Raw genomic sequence first — 22834 nt, forward strand, 5'->3', positions numbered from 1 at the left:
TGACGAAATGGAGAATCGGAGTATCAACTTTTAAAATTGTGGAGTTTAGGGGTCTTGCTTTATTTCTTTAACGTCAAGATGTCTTGAGGCTTAGCTCAAGTCTCCGGCCTAAAGTCTCCCCCTAGTCTATTTTACCATCTAGGTGAACTTTTAAGGACATTTCCTTTCACATTAAGTCTCCGACTTGTAATTTAAAAAATTATTTTGTTCATACAAAAGTATAGGTGAGCTTCCAAGCGATTTCCTTTTGCAAGAATTCGTCTACGAAAAACGCTACTTTAAGTTTATAAACTTAACACAAGTTTCATCTGAGTTTCCCAGTAATTCATCTCAGTCGCTCTACACTCTATTCTATTTAAAACACATACACACGTAGTTTATGATCCACCGAATATGGAATTGTTAGCTGGTGCAGCATTGGGAGCTGTCATGAGCGAACTCTTCCAAGTCGTTAAAACAGGTGCAAAACACACACTCAGCTTCAAGTCCAATCTCAAAACACTTAAGAAAACACTTAAATCAGTTAAGCCCATTTTCGATACCATCGAAAAGCTGCAAGAAGAATTAAAGGAGCTGGAGCATCAAGAAGAAGAGATCCTACAATTCACCAAGAAACTACAAAGTGGTGTAGATCTTGTAAAATATTGTAGCACAATACATTACTTGAATGTATTCAAGAGACCTTTTTACTCCAAGAAGTTGGGGGACTTGGATAAGGCTATAGTGAAGTTTTTTAATATACAGGTGCAGGGGCTGACGGCTGTTAATAGTTTGAGGGCTGTGATTGGTGTTAAGCAAAATGGTGATAAGTTGGATTCGATACATAAGAGTTTGAGTATCGGTGAGTATTCGGGTTTTGGGGCTATCCCGGGTGTTCCCATTGGGGTGGTGGGGTTTGATCAGCCGCTGAAGGAATTGAAGGAGATGTTGCTCGATGACAAGGTGAAAATTAAGGTGGTTTCTGCTCCTGGAGGATGCGGAAAGACGACTCTGGCTAAAATGCTCTGTAATGATCCTGACATTCAAAGTAAGGATTTCTCTCTACATGCTGCCTTGAATTATTTTTTATAGCCTTTTACATGATTTTACCAACACTATTGTAGACATTTTTAAAAAATAAAAACAATATTGTAGACAAATCTATGTGATATTAGTATATTACATACACATCCATGTTTAATTTGATATACTATACGAATTACAGACAAATCCTTCTAGAAGTAAGAACTGTAGAGAATGTCTGAGACTGAGAGTAATTGTTAGTACTATGATTAGCTTAATTTGATATAAAATAATGATTATCTTAAGACAACCCACCAGTTAAAGACTTGTCTAGTCCGTAAAATTTATGCACTTTCTACTAGAAAATTTACACATTTTCATCCGTTCTCACAAGTCCCTCTTATTTTTTTTCTCTCTTTTCCCTAGTCCTCTTTTCACATTTGTGCATTAAGTATGCTCCCTCATTCCAATTCTTTCAATTCACAGGAGCATGAGTATATATATGGCAATATGGCAGTCTTATATCATTATTTAACCTTATCATGTTTGATGTATTACCTTATTGGCAGGAATATTTAAGGGTAACATACTCTTTGTGATAGGGGTGTTCACCGGACCGCCCACACCGCACAAACCGCCCACACCGCACCAAACCGCACCACAAAACGCGGTTTTAAATTTTTGTGGTGCGGTCGCGGGTTGAATTTCTTACAAACCGCGCGGTGCGGTGCGGGTTGTGGTTTTATATTTAAGTATCGCGGTTCAAACCGCACCGCACCGCATATAATAATATATATATATATATATAATATTTATATTATATAATTATATACATATATTATTTTTATATTAATATATTACATCTTTATTTATTAAAAGATTATACTGACTTCGTGATAGACCGAGTCTATATAGATATGCATTATATTCCATATTTGCCCAATTTAATAGTCTTTACTGTAACCCAATATTAGCTTTAATTTGTATTCGATACTTGAAATGTTCTACTCCTTTTCAATATAACATTGTTTTTTGAGTTTGTATTTGTAATGTGACCACACTTGAATGTTGATTAGGTCACTGAATGAAAAGACAAAAATACTTAGTGACTTCTAAATTTTATTATAATTTTTAATTTTTAATTTTTATAATTTTAAAAGTGAAATTGTTAGACCGCACAAACCGCATAAACCACACCGCACCGCACCGCATTTATGTGGTGTGGTTTATGTGGTTTTTTATTAACGCGGTGCGGTCGCGGTTTGAATATTTAACCAAACCGCATATGCGGGTTGGTCTGCGGTTTTAGAGAAAAACCGCACCGCCCGCACCGCGAACACCCCTACTTTGTGACTATCTCAAGATTAGCTGACACCACTGACATTGTTAAGAAAATAATACAACAATTGCCTAGCAGTCAACTGCCCGACTTCCACAGTGATGAAGATGCAATCAACCACCTGGAATGCTTGCTTAAGCGTGTGAGTCCAAGTCATATACTGTTAGTGTTGGATGATGTATGGCGTGAAGGGGTATCCCTTGTTGACAGTTTATTTAGCCTGAGGGGTGTATTGGATTGGGATTTTAAAGCATTTTTTTGCATTCATAAAATCCGAGGGTATTCGATTGGGATTGTTTGAAATCCATTAAAATCTTGAGGTATTCAATTGGGATTTTAAATTATGCTACAAAATCTGGTGGTATTCAATTGGGATTTTAAAATATGCTTTAAAATCCGATGGTATTCAATTGGGATTGTTTAAAATCCATTAAAATCTGATGGTATTCAAATGCTGATGGATTTTTTTTCATTTTATAAAATGATGGATTTTGTGGCATTCTTCAGTGTATTTTAAGTTTTTTGAAATCCCACCAAATTCAATGGGATTTTGAAGCATTGTACTTAAATCCTATCAACTCTGCGACATTTCAAATCCGCACAAAATCAAAATCTCATACAATCCATTAAAATTCATAGACTAAAAACAATCCATTAAAATCCCAATCGAATACACCCCCGTAAATTTGCCGAATTATAAGATCCTGGTTACATCAAGATTCTCTTTTCAAAGATTCAAACCTGTGTACAATCTGAAGATTTTAAATGATCAAGATGCCATGACTCTTTTCTGCCAGTATGCACTCCCAGATGATGGAAGTTCTACAATACCTTACGATCTTGTGGAAAAGGTAGAAGGTGTTGCTTGATGTAGAAAATAGAAACATTTTAGAAGCTTATCATTCAACAAACTCATATGTCACACACACAATTATTTGTTTGAAGTACTAATACTCCCTCCGTCCCAGCCAATTCTTTACGTTTGGTTTGGGCACGGAGATTAAGAAATATGTATAAAGTAGTGGAAAAGAGAAAGAAAAGTGGGTGAAGTGACGAGACCCATCAATTTTTAATGTATAAAAGAGAGATAGTGGAGTAAAAGTAGTGTGAAAAGGGTGTAAAAGTAGTGTGAAAAGGAAGGAAAAGTTGGGAAGTGGTGGGACCCATTTACTATTTTTGGTAAGTTTTGAAATGTAAAGAATTGGATGGGACATCCCAAAAAGGAAACTGTAAAGAATCTGGTGGGACGGAGGGAGTATGTTTTTCTTAAAATTCACAACAAGGTTGCCCTTTTTATTTTGATCATAATCCATGTCTTTTTTTTTTTAATTTTAATATCTTAACAGTGCACATACGTTGTCCATTCCAAATGTGCATCTGACTTTCATTATAATTGACTAGTATTTATGCCCGCTTTGCTTGGGCCTTTAAAATTTGTAAATTTTCAATAAAAATAAATTATTATCTTATATTTGGATAATAATTTTAATAAAGTTAAATAATTAATTTGTATATATATAATTTGCTTTTGTTCTTTTAGTATATAAAAAGTCGTTTTTCTCAACTATGTCGAGCTGCGACCCTCGTACTTTAATCGAATATTTTATGATCAAAATAAATTAAATAGCTAAATGACGTCTCATATTTCAGTCAAATAAGTTATATTTAAATAATTATTAACAATAATGATTTACATATATTTTGTAGTTTCAAGAGAATAATAATGTAATAAAATTTCATTTAAAACGAATATCAAATTAAACAAAAAATTATTGTATAATTTGAATATTTAAAAAAGATTGGTTCTTAAATAAAATTCATTTATATTCGAGAGTTATATAATATCTTTTTGTATTTTAAATGGTTTTTATCGAGTACTCCTCGGCGTCGCCGAGCGGCGATGTCTCTCGCTCTAGTCAAATATTTTATAATTAAAAAATTATAAAATATAATATAATAATTTATATTTTAGTATATAAAAATATAATATCATTTAATATATAAAAAGTTTTTATATGAAGTGCTGCTCGGCGTCGCCGAGCGGCGACGCCTCGTACTTTAGTCAGATAATTTATATTTAAAAAACTTATAAGTGATGATAATTTTTATATATATGTGTGTGTAGTTTCAAGAAAAAAGTATAATGTAATAAAAGTTCATTGATAAAATAAAAATCACATTCAACAAAAAATTATTATATAATTTGAATATTTATAAAGTTTGACTCTTAAATAAAATTCATTTATGTTTGATAATTACATAAAATTCATTTATATTTTAGTATATAAAATATAATATTTTTTAGTATATAAAAAGCCTTTTTATCAAGTACTCCTCGGCGCCGCCGAGCGACGACGCCTCGTATTTTAATGTATATTTTAAAAAATTATAAATTATAATAATTTTTAAATATTTCGTAGTTTCAAGAAAAAGGTATAATGTAATAACAATTCATTACTAAAATTAAACTTAGATTCAGCAAAATATTATTGGAGAATTTGAATATTTTTAAAGTTTAACTCTTAAATAAAATTCATTTATGTTTGACAATTACGTAATATCTTTTAATACGAAGAAGTTATTTTTTATCAAGTACTCGTCGCCGTCACCAAGTTGTGATGCCTCACACTTTAATCGAATATTTTATAATCAATAATAATTTACATAGATTTCGTAGTTCCAAGAAAACAGTATAATGTAATAAAATTTACCGGAAAAATAAAAATTGAATTGAACAAAAAAATATTGTATAATTTAAATATTTATAAAGGTTGGCGCTTAAATAAAATTCATTTATATTCGAGAATTATATAATATTTTTAAGTATATAAGAAGCCTTTTTTATCAAGTATATATTCCCCGGCGTCATCGCGCGGAAACATCTCAGACTTTACTCCAATATATCATAATCAAAATATTATAAAGTATAATGTAATAATTTATATTTTAGTATATAAAATATAATAACTTTTAGTATATAAAAAGCCTTTTTATCAAGTACTTCTCGGCGACGCCTCGTATTTTAGTCAGACAATTATATTTAAAAAAATTATAAGTAATAATAATTTATATATATATGCAGTTTAAAAATTATATATAGTCAATTATATTTGAATTTATATATATTCGTAGTTTAAAAATTATAAATAATAATAATTTATATATATTCGAATTTTATAATCAATAATATATTACATACATTTCGTAGTTCCAAGAAAACTGTATAATGTAATAAAATTCAGGGATAAAATAAAAATCGAAACAAAAAAATATTATATTATTTAAATATTTATAAAGGTTGGTGCTTAAATAAAATTCATTTATGTTCGAGAATCACATAATATTTTTTAGTATATGAAAAGTCATTTTTTATCAAGTTTCCTCGACCATCCCTCGCACTTTAATCAAACTCAACAAATTTGAATAATTTACATTATTGTATAATTTAACTTTTTTTATTTTTGATCCTTAAATAAAATTCATTTATGTATGACAATTATATAATATCTTTTAACATATCTTTTAATATGCAAAAATCATTTTTTATCAAGTACTCGTCGCCGTCGCCGAGTGGTTACGCCTCACACTTTAATCAAATATTTTGTAATCAAAATAATTTATACAGCTAATGGACACCTCACATTTTAATCAAATATTTACGGTTCAAAAATTTATGATAAATAATAATTTACATATATTTCGTAGTTCCAACAAAATAGTATTATGTAATAAAATTCGCTGGTAAAATAAAAATGAAATTCAACAAAAATTTATTGCATAATTTAAAAAATTATAGAAAAATTATTGTACTTATAATAAACATTTTTTAATTAAATACTATACATAAAACTCGGTTAAACTTAGTTTAATGTAATTATTAAAAGTCAAAACTCGGTTAAGGCTTGTATCAAGTGTTCATTATATTAAAGCTAAGACAATATTTTTTTTATTTGTCTCTACTTGTCAAGTGAACTCAATAAGCAGGCATCGAAGTACATGACAAACACCTGAATAACAAAATAATATTAACAATCCCAAGTCTTTGCCTAAAGTCCAACTAACTTGTCTATATCTTACATCTTCAGAGGTCATTTTCTTTTAGCACAGAACTTCATTCAAGTTTAGGCAAATTTTTTGCTCTGGACAACACAGAATCATGAAGCCCTACACCACTTGCCATTTATACTGAAATCTCCAGTAAGAGGAGATGAATGAAGGCGTGTTTATTTTGTAAAAGTCTAGACTTCACAGGATACTTTTGTCGCACTTGGCTCGTACGGAGACTGAATCACTAAGCCGTACACCACTTGCCATTTATACTGAAATCTCCAGTAAGAGGAGATGAATGAAGGCGTGTTTATTTTGTAAAAGTCTAGACTTCACAGGATACTTTTGTCGCACTTGGCTCGTACGGAGACTGAATCACTAAGCCGTGCATCTCTGTAGTTTTTAAGATAGTGAATCTGAAGCAACAGGACTCTTTGCTGGTGCGTATCATAATTTTGAGGCTTCGAGCGAGAGGTAAAGCTGTACTTGAGGGCCTGTAGAGGTTTCATTGGAAATGCAGCAAGTGAATCTTCCATAGTATGGATATCACTGAGCCCATCCTGAGGACATAAAGACAAAATATTAAAATTTCAGAAACCAAATGCAAACATTAATATGATCCAAATACAACATATATGCGTAAGTGTAGGAAAAAAAAGGAAAAAGGAACAGGTCCGGCAACAGAGAGGTAGTCATGGTACCTGGTAATGAGGTGCAACATTTGGCTGATTAACTGTTCCGGGAGGTGGATTATCCACAGCAAAACCAACTTCATCATACCCATCCTTTTGTTTTCCACTTTACTGGATCTTTGTATGTTCAATATGGCAACACAGTCCTGGATCTACAAACAACGTGGCACATTCAAGAAGGTTATCGCCCAATTATAGTGAGTTGATAATAGTATCTTGAACCACCAGCATAGCGGGGCAGCCTGGTTCTTCAAATCCTCCAAGTTCAAATTCCAAGCACTGATTCCTCGAATGTATTCTTGCTACAAAAGACCATTAAATAGCCATTAAACCAAGTGATTCACGCATCAGAAGATGTCAACTGTCATCTCTAATGTAAGCACATTATTGCTATGGAAGTAATGCCAACTGTTAGTTTTCACACTAACAATTTTCTGCGTGTCAGTAAGGAAGCATTAGAACAGAGCATGAAACTTTCAAAACAATTATATCAAACAAACTATTAGTATTAAACTCTTGGGCAGATCTAAAGACTTATACATATCCTCAACAGCATGATGGATGCAGATTTTCTCGAAGTATATATATGAGAAAAAGGTGAGGCAACAGGTATAAACTGCAGTTGTACATATTAAATATATGTTCATAAAAGTTTAGAAGTTGTCATTTTATTACCTGTGATAGTTGATCCTTATATGGACAAACCTTTACCACAGCGCCAATGAGAGTTTGGCCATTGAACAAAATCCAGGTCACTAATGCTAGTTATTGTGCCTATATATCTAGTAAACCACAAAAATATTATATGGTGCGAAACTGTTGATGTATAAATTAATTAGAAATAAAATTACACTTTCTAATATACCACTTTGTCTATATGCATCACATAGGTTATTTATCTGCATCATACTGAAACGTGAAAGATAATTTATTTATTTCCCTTGTTTAACTATCCTGGGAAGTCATCTTTTGTATTTTATGTGCTGCATACATCTCCTTTGTTTCTGAATTCTAAAGCGGGAAGAGGCTTCAAAGTTGGTTACATCTCGACATTATCTGCTTCTGTAATATGCTGCATACATCTCTACATTGTTTTATTTCATACAAAATATATCAACTCTCCACAATACTTTCCCAGTATAATTTCCAACGCCAAAACTTCAATATAAACATCATTGGTACTTAAATATCAAATGCAAGCACCACACAATATTAAAAATTAAAATCAGAATGACTACTAATAACAATAATAAGTCACAGAAGTCTGAATACTTAACTCAATACATTGATCCATGTACATATAAGAACTTGTAGCACTGGTCCATAAAAACATCAACCTGAAACAATAGGAAAATACCTGCAGTTAGACAAAAGAGCTCACAATGCTTGCAACAATCCACAAATCAGAGCATCACGAAGCAGTGGAGTAAATAAAACTTTAACAAACAATATGAGGCTATAACATGAATTATAAAATGAACACAACATGTTTGGCCAAGCACACTCAAACTCCCATTAAAAAAATATATAGCTATCTTATGTCTTGTAACAACCATCATAAAAAAGCCAAACTCCATGAATCAATTTTAAAAACTGAAGATACCCAAAACATAGTATAAGCATATACAAAATAGTCAAGTTACTAATCAAAACTCACATAGTCGCACACAAAAGTTACTTGAATAATGATATATTCATCAATCTTGTTCTTTTGGGCAAATCATCAAACAGATTCCGGACGAAGTTCAATCGCTGAAAATAGATCAAAGTTATTAGACAGGTATAGACGAAATCAACTCCATCATCAGTGATAATGAGGTCTAACATCCTTGTGCATCCTCACGCCTCTTTTTCGTCTTTTAAGAGACACATAACCTGAAAACGGACGTCGTTGTTAGAAGCTGGGTTATAGTGTGTGCGAAAAACTATAACAAATACGGTAGAGAAGTAGCGGAACCTTGTATCATATCCTCATAAGTGAATAAACGCCGCGAACGATCATCATCATCCTGCCAGTAAACCAAGCGAAATGCTTTAAAAAACAGATCAAGAAATAATAAGTAAGAAGGCAACATATACACGACTATAACCTGATTCATGGCTTGCGCAGAGCTGCAGAAGAAACTCTCTCTTACCAAGACAGGTCTGTGGCGTGGTAGAGTTCAGCAATGGAGGAGGCTGGGTTTTCAAATTTGAAATTAGTAAAATATCTTTAAGAAACATGAAAACAACCTAAGCTTGTAACATAAGCTTCGGGTTCAAACCCCCCTCCGGTGTTGTTTTGCAGACACCCGTCCAGCAGCTACACCGCAAGACACCAGTACACGGCGGAGGAAGCACCGGAACGGGATCTGGCGTTATCATTTGGCGCTAGAAGGAGGGGAAGATTGTATTCTCCGTCCTGTGGTCACGGTGCCACTGGACTCATCTTCATCAGCAAACTCCCGAAAAGAGAGTCCCGATTCAACCATGTAAGCTTCAAAACGCACTCAAATCTTTCAAAACCCTCTCAGCCATGATTCTCTTTGTTGTGTGCATGTTAGCAAACCCTGTCTAGAAGAACCCTAAATTTGTCTGTAGTACATCAAGACACCTTGTCCTGTAGTCCCTTACACCTTTGTCATTTAACTATTTCTAGCATTTCTTGAAGTAGTAAGTTGACTATCTGCTTACACTATTTCTATCATTCCACTACTGTCTATACTGCACACATACACTTTCACCAAAAAGCAAGCATACTCCCTGGGTAGTTCTTGTTTGAGTTGTTCACTATAATCATGACAAGGGGTGGAAAAACCCAAACCCAATCAACCCGATCCGAGCAGTTCAACTCGGTGGACCAGGACAATCCACATCAGGATCTCATCTCTAAACCACTCTTGACCGGGATCAATCCAGAAGAGACCCGGATCAACCTAGACGATGCCCGGGTCACAATTGAAATGAACCAGTTAAAGTGCATCGATGTCCCGGTGACCGCAGACCATGTTACATATCTAACCAACATAGAGTTGGCCGAAGCAATCCGGTTATACCAGGAACAACGAACCGAGAACCTCAAAGGACCCAGGTTGATTCCTGATTCTGAAGACTTTGAAAATTCCCGCCAATCCCGGGGTTCCGTCTTTGACCGGATTGGTGACAAAGTAAGGAAAAAGAAGCAGAGAGAAAGTGATGCCACAAGGCGAAAGATCCTGGCCAAAAAAAAAAAGAACACATCCGGAGAGAAGAGAAGAAAAGCTAGAGCAAAAAATTCAAAGAAGGATCCAGTTATAAGAAGAAAGGCTCATGAGCAAGTCCCGCTCCAAACGATCTAGGAATGAGCCAACCCAAGAGCTGATCTAAGACCATGAGAATAACGAGTATCAGACCAATCTATGGGACATGATCCATGAGCTGTAGAAGAAAGTTAGAAGGGACTCCGGGTACGGGAGTATGATAATGAGGCACTCTCGGCTTATATGAGATGTCTTCAAGAAGCAATCAGCAAGAAGTTTTTCTAAGCAACCATACTAGTCCTGACTTAGATGAGTCCGGACTACGCAATCATACTAGCCCTGATTCAATAATGAGTCCGGACCAAGCAATCATACTTGGAAAAAAAATTTCTAAGACAAACAATCAAAAGCTACCCCGGTCCAGTTATGACATATCTCTTACTTGGAAAAATTATTTTCCAAGGCAAACAAACAAAAAGCTACCCGGGTTCAATCATGATCTATCTCTTACTTGGAAAAATTTTCCAAGGCAAAAAGCAAAAGCTACCTCGGTTCAATTTTGAGAACCCGAGTACCCCGGTTCAATCATGAGCTATCTTACTTGGAAAAATTTTCCAAGGCAAAAAGCAAAAGCTACCCCGGTTCAATTTTGAGAACCCGAGTACCCCGGTTCAATCATGAGCTATCTTACTTGGAAAAATTTTTCTAAGGCAAACAAACAAAAAGCTACCCGGGTTCAATCATGACCTATCTCTTACTTGGAAAAATTTTCCAAGGCAAAAAGCAAAAGCTACCCCGGTTCAATTTTGAGAACCCGAGTACCCCGGTTCAATCATGAGCTATCTCTTACTTGGAAAAAAAAAAAATTCCAAGGCAAACAAGCAAAAGCTACCCCGGTCCAGTTATGACCTATCTCTTACTTAGAAAAATTTTCTAAGGAAAAAAAGCAAAAGCTACCCCGGTTCAATTTTGAGTACCCCGGTTCAATCATGAGCTATCTTATTTGGAAAAAATTTTCTAAGGCAAACAAGTAAAAGCTACCCGGGTTCAATCATGAGCTATCTCTTACTTGGAAAAAAATTTCCAAGGCAAACAAGCAAAAGCTACCCCGGTCCAGTTATGACCTATCTCTTACTTAGAAAAATTTTTCGAAGGAAAAAAAGCAAAAGCTACCCCGGTTCAATTTTGAGTACCCCGGTTCAATCATGAGCTATCTTACTTGGAAAAATTTTTCTAAGGCAAACAAACAAAAAGCTACCCCGGTCCAGTTATGACATATCTCTTACTTGGAAAAATTATTTTCCAAGACAAACAAACAAAAAGCTACCCGGGTTCAATCATGATCTATCTCTTACTTGGAAAAATTATTTCCCAAGGCAAACAAACAAAAAGCTACCCGCGTTCAATCATGATCTATCTCTTACTTGGAAAAATTATTTTCCAAGGCAAACAAACAAAAAGCTACCCGGGTTCAATCATGATCTATCTCTTACTTGGAAAAATTATTTTCCAAGGCAAACAAACAAAAAGCTACCCGGGTTCAATCATAAGCTATCTCTTACTTGGAAAAAAATTTCCAAGGCAAACAAGCAAAAGCTACCCCGGTCCAGTTATGACCTATCTCTTACTTAGAAAAATTTTCTAAGGAAAAAAAGCAAAAGCTACCCCGGTTCAATTTTGAGTACCCCGGTTCAATCATGAGCTATCTTGGAAAAATTTTTCTAAGGCAAACAAACAAAAAGCTACCCCGGTTCAATTTTGAGTACCCCGGTTCAATCATGAGCTATCTTACTTGGAAAATTTTTTCTAAGGCAAACAAAAAAAAAAAAAAAAAAAAAAAAAAAAAACAATCACCCGGACTCATGTCAAGCAATCCCGTCCGGACACATGTGGAGCAATCCCGTCCGGACTCATGCCGAGCAATCTAACCAGACTCACCTCTTGTCCGGATCAACCCAGGCCGAGGGACAAAAAGCAAAATCTCACATCCTACCCTGATCAACCCAGACGGGGGGCAAAAAGCAGAATCCCACCACTTCGTCCAGATCGGTCCGGACAGGGGGGCAAAAGCAAAATTTCACACCATGTCTGGATCCACCTGGATAGGTGAGCAAGATTTCACACCTAGTCCGGGTCAACCCGGGCAGAGGAGCAAAAGCAGGATTCTTCGCCTAATACCGGATTAACTGGGATAGAGGCGCAAAAGCAAAAATTCCACCTTGTCCAGGTTAACCCGGACAGGGGGGCAAATGAAAAACTCCACCTTCTCCGCAATCAGCTCGGACTAGACAATACACTCAACTCCCTCACACAGAAAATCTGTATAAGGGAGTGGGGGGCAAATGATAGGGTATAACCCGGATTGGCTTAATCTGGACCCTGGATTGGCTTAATCCGGACCCGAGCACGATATGACCCGGAGATGATCCCGGACCCAGGAGACGATCCCGGACCCAGGAGATGGTCCCGGACCCAAACACAACCTATCCACTCTTCTCCCGGACCGGGACACAAGAGTCCAAGCCGACACCTGAACAAGCCACATTCTAACATGAAAAGGATTGGCTTAACCCGGACTCTGGATTGGCTTAATCCGGACCCGAGCACGATATGACCCGGATATGGTCCCGGACCCAGGAGATGATCTCAGAACCAGGAGACGATCCCGGACCTTGGAGATGATCTCGGACCCCGGAGATGATCCAGGACCCAGACGCAACCTATCCATCCTTCCCCCGGACCGGGACACAAGAGTCCAAGCCGACACCTGAACAAGTTGCAGTCTGACATGACAAGGACAATACCCAATGCCAGCTACTGACACTATGAAGACAAACCTCATAACACTCCAAAATACTATTCCTTAGCTGACACCTGGACAGGTGTTAAGCATCCAAGCCCTACAGATGGACAACAGGATCCAAGGTACACATCCTTAAACCCTAATCCTTGGCCTATAAATAGACCAAGGATGAGAGGCTTAAGGATCTTCTTCTCCACACTCTCATATTTCTCACACACTCTAAGCCACCATACACAGCAGCCATACACCTTCACCCACCACACATAGATAACTCATTTCCCGTCTATATATTTTCCGACGCCTGTACTCATTCTCACGCCGGAGGCGCCGCGGGGCTCAAACCCCCCTCCGGTGTTGTTTTGCAGACACCCGTCCAGCAGCTACACCGCAAGACACCAGTACACGGCGGAGGAAGCACCGGAACGGGATCTGGCGTTATCAGAAACTCTCTCTTACCAAGACAGGTCTGTGGCGTGGTAGAGTTCAGCAATGGAGGAGGCTGGGTTTTCAAATTTGAAATTAGTAAAATATCTTTAAGAAACATGAAAACAACCTAAGCTTGTAACATAAGCTTGGGGTTAGTACGGTGTAATGTATACGAAACACAGCAGGAAGAGAGCACGTGGGGCAAGGAGTTTACGTGGCTGCATAGAAACAAAGCGGTGGCATTTTTGTAATAAGCTGGAAGTCTGGGGTGAAAGAATTAGGCAGGGCGTTACTGTACAAATCACGCATCAGGAGCTATAATATAATATAATATATAATATAAAGAGATTTATTTCTTCAATACCTGTAGACTGTGAGAAGCTGCAAAGGATTTCCGATAGCCCTTAAAGTGGTTGGGCGGTCACTTTATGGACAAGAGGAAGTAAAATGGAGACATGAACAAATGAGCTGGTCTGATAGTACCAGCAAAGAATTGCTTGATCGTCTCCAACCCAGTTTAGATGCCCTGGACGAAATGAATGAGAGTTCATTAAAGGACTGTTGCCTGGACCTTGGATCATTTCCCGAGGATCAAAAGGTTTCAGCCACCACTCTTATGGATATATGGGCAGAATTATACAATCTGAATGATGAGAAGACCTACTGTAATCTTGTTGAACTAGCATTCAGAAATCTTGTTAATCTTTTCTGCACAAGGTACTTCTCCTCTGCTGCAAAACTGCCCAAATTTATTGATTAACTGCAATTTTGTGTTTACATAATAGTAGAAATATTTGACTTTTATCAACTGAATATCTCGACTATTGCCTTACAGTATCCCCTCGCATTAATGAAATTCACAACTCTTTTTATAAATATTAATTGATGGTATCTGACATATTATATGGTACATTAAAGTGTCCGAGGATGTCCACTAACATTAGGTCTGTTATTTTGGTTAACGCCCATATGACCTCTATATAAGTTGTTATATGATTAAATGATGATGTTCACCTTAAAAAGACATGATGTTGCATTGATAGAGATTTCACTTATTTTGGCATGTTTCTTTTTAGTTGGAGGTACATTGAATTTTAATGTTTGCTTTGGCATATGAGTTTTTATAGAAGTTCTAAATAAATTATTAATCTGTAGCAAAAGAAGCAGTTGAAATTATGGGACGAAAAGTTTGTCAATTTTGACTTCATCAGACCTCTATATTTTGATATAGTTCATCAAGAGTTCCCTGTTAGTAAGCACTCTACACTTTACACTCGCCTGACTAAAGCAAACAAATAAAAAAATTGGGCTGAAGCTAAACATATAATACCTTGCTTTATAAGAGCATCTCCAACGGTGTTGGCTATAATCGTTGGCTAAATTGGACCTGTAAGACATTATGTAAAATTTGCTGAACCTGTAAGACATTTTGCTTCAATGGTACTGGCTATATTGGTTGGTTATAATTTAAAAATAGTATGTTATTAATATTTTAAATTGTTAAAATAGAATATATTAGTTCAATATGGTAATAAATGATGTACAATCATTCTACAGATTTTCTTACAGACCTGTAGAGGTTCGACAAATTTAGCCATCCATAGGAGGTTGGCTAAATTTATAGACAACAGCTGAGCATGGTTGGAGTTGGGTTTTTGGAGCTGTTCGCTAAATTTTTTTATTTTAGGTATGCCACCTCACTTTTTAGCCAAGGACTTTAGATGGTTGGAGATGCTCTAAGACTTGCAAGAGATCTGTGAGTAGTTTGCTTCAGTTGGCTAGAAAAGCCTATAAGAAAATACACTCTGTGTCCACTAGTTACGAAACTAATTAAAACTATTGTTGTGACCAAAATTATGATTGCAGACAGACAGGGAATGAGGCTGACCGTCTCTGCAATGAAAGGTCTGTCATGCAGCATGATCTGCTTAGAGATCTGACTATCCACCAAAGTAACACGGAACCAATAAAACATAGAAAAAGGTTATTTATAGAGATGCAGGGGAACAACTTTCCCCAGTGGTGGACTGAAGAAATGAACCAACCAATCCAAGCACGCCTTTTGTCAATTTCGACTGGTATGCTTGATTTAATATGTTCTTCAGAGTTTTTAATTGATCATACTAAAAGTGCTTTGTTTTATTTAGTTTTCTTCGTCCGCTGATAATGTAAAAACTTGAATTTGCAGATAAAAATTTCTCCGGAAGCTGGTTTCCCTTGACACTCCCTGCAGTCGAGGTTGTAATACTAAACTGCTCTTCAGCTATGTGCACTATACCAGAGTTCATTGAGAAAATGAATCAGCTGAAGGTTCTGATTGTCACAAACTATGGCGCCTCCTTCTCTAAGCTATCCAACTTCCAGATTCTTGGAAGTTTACCCAATTTGAGGCGGATGAGATTTGAACGAGTTTCATTATCTTTCCTCGACACACCCTTACTCAAGCCGGGGAACTTGCAGAAGATATCTTTTACTATGTGTGAAATTGGGACAGTCTTTGAGAATACTAATATCGACTTATCTCATGTCTTCCCTAATCTTGAGGAGATTGAGATCGACTGTTGTGAGGACTTGCTGAACTTGCATGTTGGGTTGTGTGATATTGTTAGTCTTAAAAAGATAAGCATCACTAACTGCAATGGGCTATCTGCACTTCCAGAGGAGATTGGGAGGCTCACAAACCTTGAATATTTACTGCTCAATTCTTGCACCAACCTATTAGAGTTGCCAGAATCTGTTGCAGACCTCCATAGACTGAAAGTTCTTGATATATCTGATTGCCTAAACATTAGCAATTTGCCCGGAAGAGTGGGTGAGTTGCGTGCTTTGAAAACAATCCACATGGGAGGTTGCCTGGGATTATCTGAGCTACATAAGTTGCCCTCATCTGTTAAAGATCTGACGCTATTAAAGAAGGTGATATGTGATGTTGAAGCTAGTCATTTATGGGAATCATATGGAAGTCATTTGAAAAATCTCAAAGTTGAAGTGGTAAAAGAAGATGCAGTTAAAAGCCTTATGAGAGTCATCTCATCAATTCAACATTCTTGAATTGCTTCTGTTAGAAATCAACATGTGTACTTCTGGCAACGCTCTGTTCAATATCTATCGTTATAGTTTGTAAAGATATCATTACCAGGGGCTCAATAGATCAATTGATTGTGGCATTTATAAATTCTGTATTATCCGGATTTTGAAGAAACAATAATAAGAATTTGATACAGAGTTTTTAGTTTCTAGGAGAGCTGAATACTGATAACAATCAATATGATCGATTAACTGGTATGAATTTATCCAAAAATACATTGAGATATAATCATCCCAATGCAAAAGGTTATTTACAGAACCGATAGAACATAAGGAAAGGTTTATTTATTGAGATGACAGGGAATCACTTTCGTAAGTGATAGTAATGAATTGATGAAATAAACCAACCCATCAATGCAAGTCTCTTTTCAATTTCGACTGATGTGCTTGATTTGATATGTTATTAAATTTTTTGAACTGATCACACTATTAGTCTTTTGTGTTATCTTGTTTTCTTTGTACATTGTCGATAGCAAAATTTAAATGTCCAGATATAAATTTCTCCGCCAAGCTGGTTTCACTTGACACTCCCTGCAGGCTGCAGCTGAAAGTTCTGGTTGTCTAACTTATGGCTCTTCCTTCTCTATGCTATGCAGCTTTCAGCTTCATTCAAGTTTACCAATCAGATTTGAACGAGTTTCATTCTCTTCTTACAGTTTCGGAGTTGGATGAATATGTGATGGCCAAAATTATAATATATTTTATATGTTGAGCATTTTTTAATTGTTAAACAGATAAAATACTCTCATTTTGATCATAGATAGTTAATAATTTTATCCTTCTGACAATTAAATAAAAGTGTTAAAAATATATTATAATTTTGACGGTTGTATATTCATCCAACTATCATTAAACTATATGTTAATATCCAAATGTACAAGTAAATACAATATTCTATTAAGTAACAGCTCAAATAATATATTTATTAGAAGAAAAAATATAAAATCATGTGAAAAGAAATATTAAAAAATGAAAAATTTTATTTTTTAATTTACATATTCATGGTTGGAAATTGGAATGATATTTATTTCACATTCTTTAAACAATAATTAGACAATATGTATATATTTCTTACAATAAAAAATAAAAATATAACTGATTTCCATATAAGCTCTGAACAACACAGTCCAAATCGTGGGAATACGGACTTTTTAAAGTCTTGCTCCAGTGTGAAGTCTTCCTCTCTTGTTTATCATCCAGTACTCTTTATCATTTAGGCGAACTTTCCAGGAATTTGCAACTGACTTTCCGGTATTTTCACAATTTCACCTCAGTGCCTTTAAATTCTATTCTATTCTATTCAAAACTCGCATATCCCCAAAAAAAACTCAAATGTGTTTCGTTAATAGTTAATGAATCCGGTTAAGATGAATCAGAATCTCAAACTCATACGTTAAAGAATCTGAATCTCATTTGGAAGTTAAGTCATTCCTTATCGCTCATTCTCATGCTCTTCATTCCCACGGCCCCAAAATGTCTTTCCTAACTGATGCAGCACTGGGAAGTGGCATAAGTGAACTGCTCAAAGTCGTTATATTCGTTGCAAAACGAACCTTAGCCTTCAAATCCAATCTCGAAACACTAAAGAAAACACTTCACTCAGTTGAGCCCATTTTCGATGAAATCAGAAACCTTCACAGAATATTAGAACGTCCAGAAGAAGAGACCCAAATTTTCATTAAGCAATTAAAAAGTGGCGTGGAGCTCGTAGAGGAGTGTAGCACAATCCCTTCCTGGAAACCCTGGAAAACTTTTTTTCACTCCAAGAAATTGGCTGACTTGGATAAGGCCATAGTGAAGTTTTTTAATATACAAGTGCAGGGGTTGACGGCTGTTAATAGTATGAGGGCTGTGATTGGTGTTTGATCAAAATAATGAGAGGTTGGATTTGATTCTAAGGTGTTTGAATATTGGTGAATATTCGAGTTTTGGTGCTGTCCCGGGTGTTCCCAGTGGGGTGGTGGGGTTTGATCACCCGTTGAAGGAATTGAAGGAGATGTTGCTCAAGGACGAGGTGAGAATTAAGGTGGTTTCAGCTCCTGGAGGATGCGGAAAGACGACTCTGGCTAAAATGCTCTCTAATGATCCTGATATTCAAAGTAAGGCCTTTTTCGCTCTGTGCTGCCTTGATTAATAATTTCTTTGTTTTTATGCAATATTAATTGTCCTTATTGAGTAATTACTTATATGGGTTATAAGAAGTTGGAACCTATAAGTTAGGAGTTACATCGATAACCTAGAAGTTATATTGAGTAATATTTGTGATACTGACACTTCATAGTTCATATGGTTAGAAGCTAGGAGGATTGACATTGCATTGATTGCAAGGGAATGGAATGAAATTGCTACTGAGTTAGTAGTAAATATTTATAATAATCAATCATATATTCCATTCATATCAATAAAAATGGAAGCTCAACTCATAAATTATAAACTAGTGCCCTATCCTCCTTTCTGTTCACTTGACAATAAATCCAGTATAGAAAGTTTGCAGTCTAGATTCCATCTTTTTCACTACTACTCTTACATTTTTTTTATTTCTCTTTTTCCTTTACGTTAGTCTATTTCTATCTCGTTCCATTCCTTCCAACTCAAGGGAGCGCGAGTATGTATTTGGCAGACACAAACCATTTGGTTATTTAGTCTAATGTCATTATAAGAACTGATAAATGTTTGATGTGTTACTTTTTGGCAGGAATATTTAAGAAAAACATACTGTTTTTGACCATCTCAAAATCAGGCGACATCTGTGACATTGTTAAGAAAATGTTACAACCAAGACTGCCCAGCAGTCATCTGCCAGACATCCAAACTGATGATGCAGCAATCGACCTCCTGGAATGGTGGCTGAAGAGTATAAGTCCAAGTCCTGTACTGTTGGTGTTGGATGATGTGTGGCCCAATTGGGCTACCGTTGTTGACAACTTATCAAGCCTGAACTTACCACATTATAAGATCCTAGTTACATCGAGATATTCTTTTCCAAGATTCGAACCTGTATACAATTTGAAGATTTTGAATGATCAAGATGCCATGACTCTTTTCTGCCAGTTTGCACTCCCAAATGACGGAAGTTCCACAATTCCTGACGATCTTGTGGAAAAGGTAGAAGAAAAGCTTGCTTGATTTGGAAAGTAAAAACGTTATTGAAGCTTATATATACAGCATACCATCTGTCACACTCACATACACTTAAATTCGTACGGAGAACCAATATTATTTTGATAATTATAAAGGTCGTCATTCAGGTTTTAATTTTTTAACGGCGTCCTTCTTCTTCAACATTGATATAGATCGTTATGTGTAAGTGTAGATAGTGACTAGTATTATGCTGGATATCTATAAATTAACAAGCAGATATATTGAACATGTCTGCATATGGCAGCTACATATTACACATCCACACGTGAATCTGACTTTCATTAGAACTAATCTATTTTTTCATTACTTGTAGACTGTGAAAGGTTGTAAAGGATTTCCACTAGCCCTTAAAGTGGTTGGGCGATCACTTTATGGGCAAAAGGAGGTGAAATGGAGACGTGAACAAAAGAAATGGTCTGAAGGTAAATCTATTATAGATACCAGCACAGAATTGTTTGATTGTCTCCAACCCAGTTTAGATGCCCTGGAAGAAATGAAGGAGAGTTCATTAAAAGACTGCTGCCTGGACCTCGGATCATTTCCTGAGGATCAAAGGGTTCCAGCCACCACTCTTATGGATATATGGGCAGAACTATACAATCTGGATGATATGGATACCTACTATAATCTTCTTGAACTAGCATTCAGAAATCTTGTCAATCTTTTCTGCACAAGGTACTTTTTAACTGACCAATTTTTAAGATTAATTGTGAATGTGTGTTTAAGAAGTAGTAAAGAGTATTTCCTTTTTATCAAATGCACCTCTCAAATATTGCTTCTACTATGTTTCCTCAAAGTAATGATTGTCCCAACTCTCTACCGACGTTTTGCATAACTATTTATTGAAGGAATCTTACATCTTATGTGGTACAATAAATTGTCTGAGAGGTGTGCACTAGCATTTGGATAAAGCCTTCTGACCTCTATAAAACCGGTTAAATGATTACATGATAACGTGGACCTTCAAGTTTCACATGAGGGACATGGAATGATAGATCCATAAGTTTTGAATGAACATTGAGTCTTGGAGTTCAGATTATGGACAAGTAGAACCCGTCCAGTGGAATTCTGCATTAGATTTTACAAATATGTGATGTTGCAGTAATTTAGATTTCACTTATCCTGGTATGTTTTTTTTTCAGTTGGAGGTACCTAGAATTTTATGGTTCATTAGCCTAGGTTTTTTGGAGAAAAAGTTGTAAACAAATTGCAAATCAGTTGCAAAAGAAGCCATTATGAGATTTGAAATTTTAGGACAAAACTAACAATACCAAGCTTTGAGGGACATTTTGCAGTGTGTAAGTTGTGACTTCAACACACCTTTACATGATGATATAGTTCCTTAAAAATTTCTCTGCTAATAAGCACTTTACACTTATCGGTTGAACTTGCTTGACTAAAGCAAACAAATATTTTTTTTTGGCTAAAGTGAAACATATACTACTATGCTTTACAAATTGTAAGAGATCAGTTAGTAGTTCCATTCACTTGGTTAGAAAAACATGTAAGAAAGTACACTCCTTATCTACTAGTTATGGAACTAATCAAAACCATTGTTGTGACCACAATTTGATTGCAGACAAACAGAAAATGAGGTTGAGGACTTCTGTAATGAAAGGTCTGTCATGCAGCATGATCTGCTTAGAGATCTGACAATCCACCAGAGCAACATAAAACCGATAGAACATACAGAAAGGTTATTTATAGAGATGACTGGGAATAAATTTCCAAAGTGGTGGAGTGAAGAAATGAACCAGCCAATCCATGCACGGCTCTTATCAATTTCAACAGGTGTGCTTGATATAATATGCCATTCAAAGTTTTTAATTGATCGCTCTACTATTGCTATGTGTTGTTTAGTTTCTTTGTACACTGACAATGTAAAAACTTGAATTTCCAGATAAAAATTTCTCTGGAAGCTGGTTTCCCTTGACACTCCCTGCAGTCAAGGTTGTAATACTAAACTGCTCTTCAGCTATGTACACCATACCAGAGTTTATTGAGAGAACAAATCAGCTGAAGGTTCTGATTATCACAAATTATGGCTCTTCCTTCTCTAAGCTATCCAACTTTCATCTTCTTGGAAATTTACCCATTTTGAGGCGAATGAGAATGGAACGAGTTTCTTTATCTTTCCTCAACACATCCTTACTCAAGCCGGTGAACTTGCAGAAGATATCTTTTACTATGTGTGAGATTGGGACTGCCTTTGAGAATACTAATATCGACTTATCTCATGTCTTCCCTAATCTTGAGGAGATTGAGATCGACTGTTGTGATGACTTGCAGAACTTGCATGTTGGCTTGTGTGATATTGTCAGTCTTAAAAAGGTAAGCATCACTACCTGTAATGAGCTATCTGCACTTCCAGAGGAGATTGGGAAGCTCAGAAACCTTGAATATTTAATGCTCAATTCTTGTACCAAGCTGTCAGAGCTGCCAGAGTCCATCGGAGACCTCCATAAGTTGAAATCTCTTGATATATCTGATTGTTTAAACATAAGTGATTTGCCCGGAAGAGTGGGTGAGCTGCGTGCTTTGGAAACGATCAACATGAGAGGCTGCCAGGGATTATCAGACCTGCGTAAGCTGCCCTCGTCTGTTAAAGATCTGAAGCTGTTAGAGAAGGTGATATGTGATGCAGATATTAGTCATCTATGGAAAGCATACCAAAGTAATTTGAAAAAACTCAAAGTTGAAGTTGTGAAAGAAGATGCATTCAAAAGCCTTATGAGAGTCATCTCACCAATTCAGCAATTTTGAGATGTTTTGTTGTTGAAAATCAACAACAGTCACTGAAAAAAACTGTTGCACAACTAAGCAACTATGTATGAACCAAGATTCAATATGAGTGCGAGTCTTAGAAGTTATCATGAAGTTAATCATACAGGACCATTTAGATTATGTTTAACCACTCTTCCGGGCAAATCATGAAGTTACCATTCCGCCACATAAGTAATCATGGAGTTAATCATGTAAGAACCTTTAGATTAGTTCCGGGTACCCAACTATGTGATGTTTATTTTATTTATAAATTTGATAAATAATTAAATATTGTTGTCATATAAAGTAAGGGATC

At 35.9% G+C, this 22834-nt stretch overlaps 2 protein-coding genes across 2 annotated transcripts; both read left to right on the forward strand.

Annotated features, from left to right (window-relative positions):
• Positions 1–205: 205 nt before the first annotated feature.
• On the forward strand, positions 206–16762 carry LOC108228090 (probable disease resistance protein At5g66910). Its single transcript, XM_064079751.1, has 7 exons — positions 206–1027; positions 1572–1593; positions 2348–2562; positions 3023–3192; positions 13898–14244; positions 15394–15605; positions 15716–16762. Exons 1-7 carry the CDS (start codon positions 394–396, stop codon positions 16576–16578), a joined length of 2463 nt encoding a protein of 820 aa, XP_063935821.1. The 5' UTR covers positions 206–393; the 3' UTR covers positions 16579–16762.
• A 997-nt stretch (positions 16763–17759) lies between these two features.
• On the forward strand, positions 17760–22807 carry LOC108224876 (probable disease resistance protein At5g66900). The gene is made up of 5 exons (XM_017399619.2): positions 17760–18713; positions 19310–19719; positions 20069–20430; positions 21335–21546; positions 21656–22807. Exons 1-5 carry the CDS (start codon positions 18611–18613, stop codon positions 22516–22518), a joined length of 1950 nt encoding a protein of 649 aa, XP_017255108.1. The 5' UTR covers positions 17760–18610; the 3' UTR covers positions 22519–22807.
• Positions 22808–22834: the final 27 nt, after the last annotated feature.

This window comes from Daucus carota, chromosome 6, assembly GCF_001625215.2.
Source record: "Daucus carota subsp. sativus chromosome 6, DH1 v3.0, whole genome shotgun sequence".
Taxonomy (NCBI): Eukaryota; Viridiplantae; Streptophyta; class Magnoliopsida; order Apiales; family Apiaceae; genus Daucus; species Daucus carota.

What these genes read in the sequence shown, in the direction of transcription:
- LOC108228090 (XM_064079751.1), top strand. Translation starts at nt 394, where the DNA reads ATGGAATTGTTAGCTGGTGCAGCATTGGGAGCTGTCATGAGCGAACTC. An exon ending in ATATTTAAGGGTAACATACT is followed by an intron (nt 1,594 to 2,347) that starts CTTTGTGATAGG and finishes CGAACACCCCTA; the next exon opens with CTTTGTGACTATCTCAAGAT. An exon ending in GTTAATCTTTTCTGCACAAG is followed by an intron (nt 14,245 to 15,393) that starts GTACTTCTCCTC and finishes TTATGATTGCAG; the next exon opens with ACAGACAGGGAATGAGGCTG.
- LOC108224876 (XM_017399619.2), top strand. Translation starts at nt 18,611, where the DNA reads ATGTTGCTCAAGGACGAGGTGAGAATTAAGGTGGTTTCAGCTCCTGGA. An exon ending in TAATGATCCTGATATTCAAA is followed by an intron (nt 18,714 to 19,309) that starts GTAAGGCCTTTT and finishes ACTTTTTGGCAG; the next exon opens with GAATATTTAAGAAAAACATA. An exon ending in GCTCTTATCAATTTCAACAG is followed by an intron (nt 21,547 to 21,655) that starts GTGTGCTTGATA and finishes TTGAATTTCCAG; the next exon opens with ATAAAAATTTCTCTGGAAGC.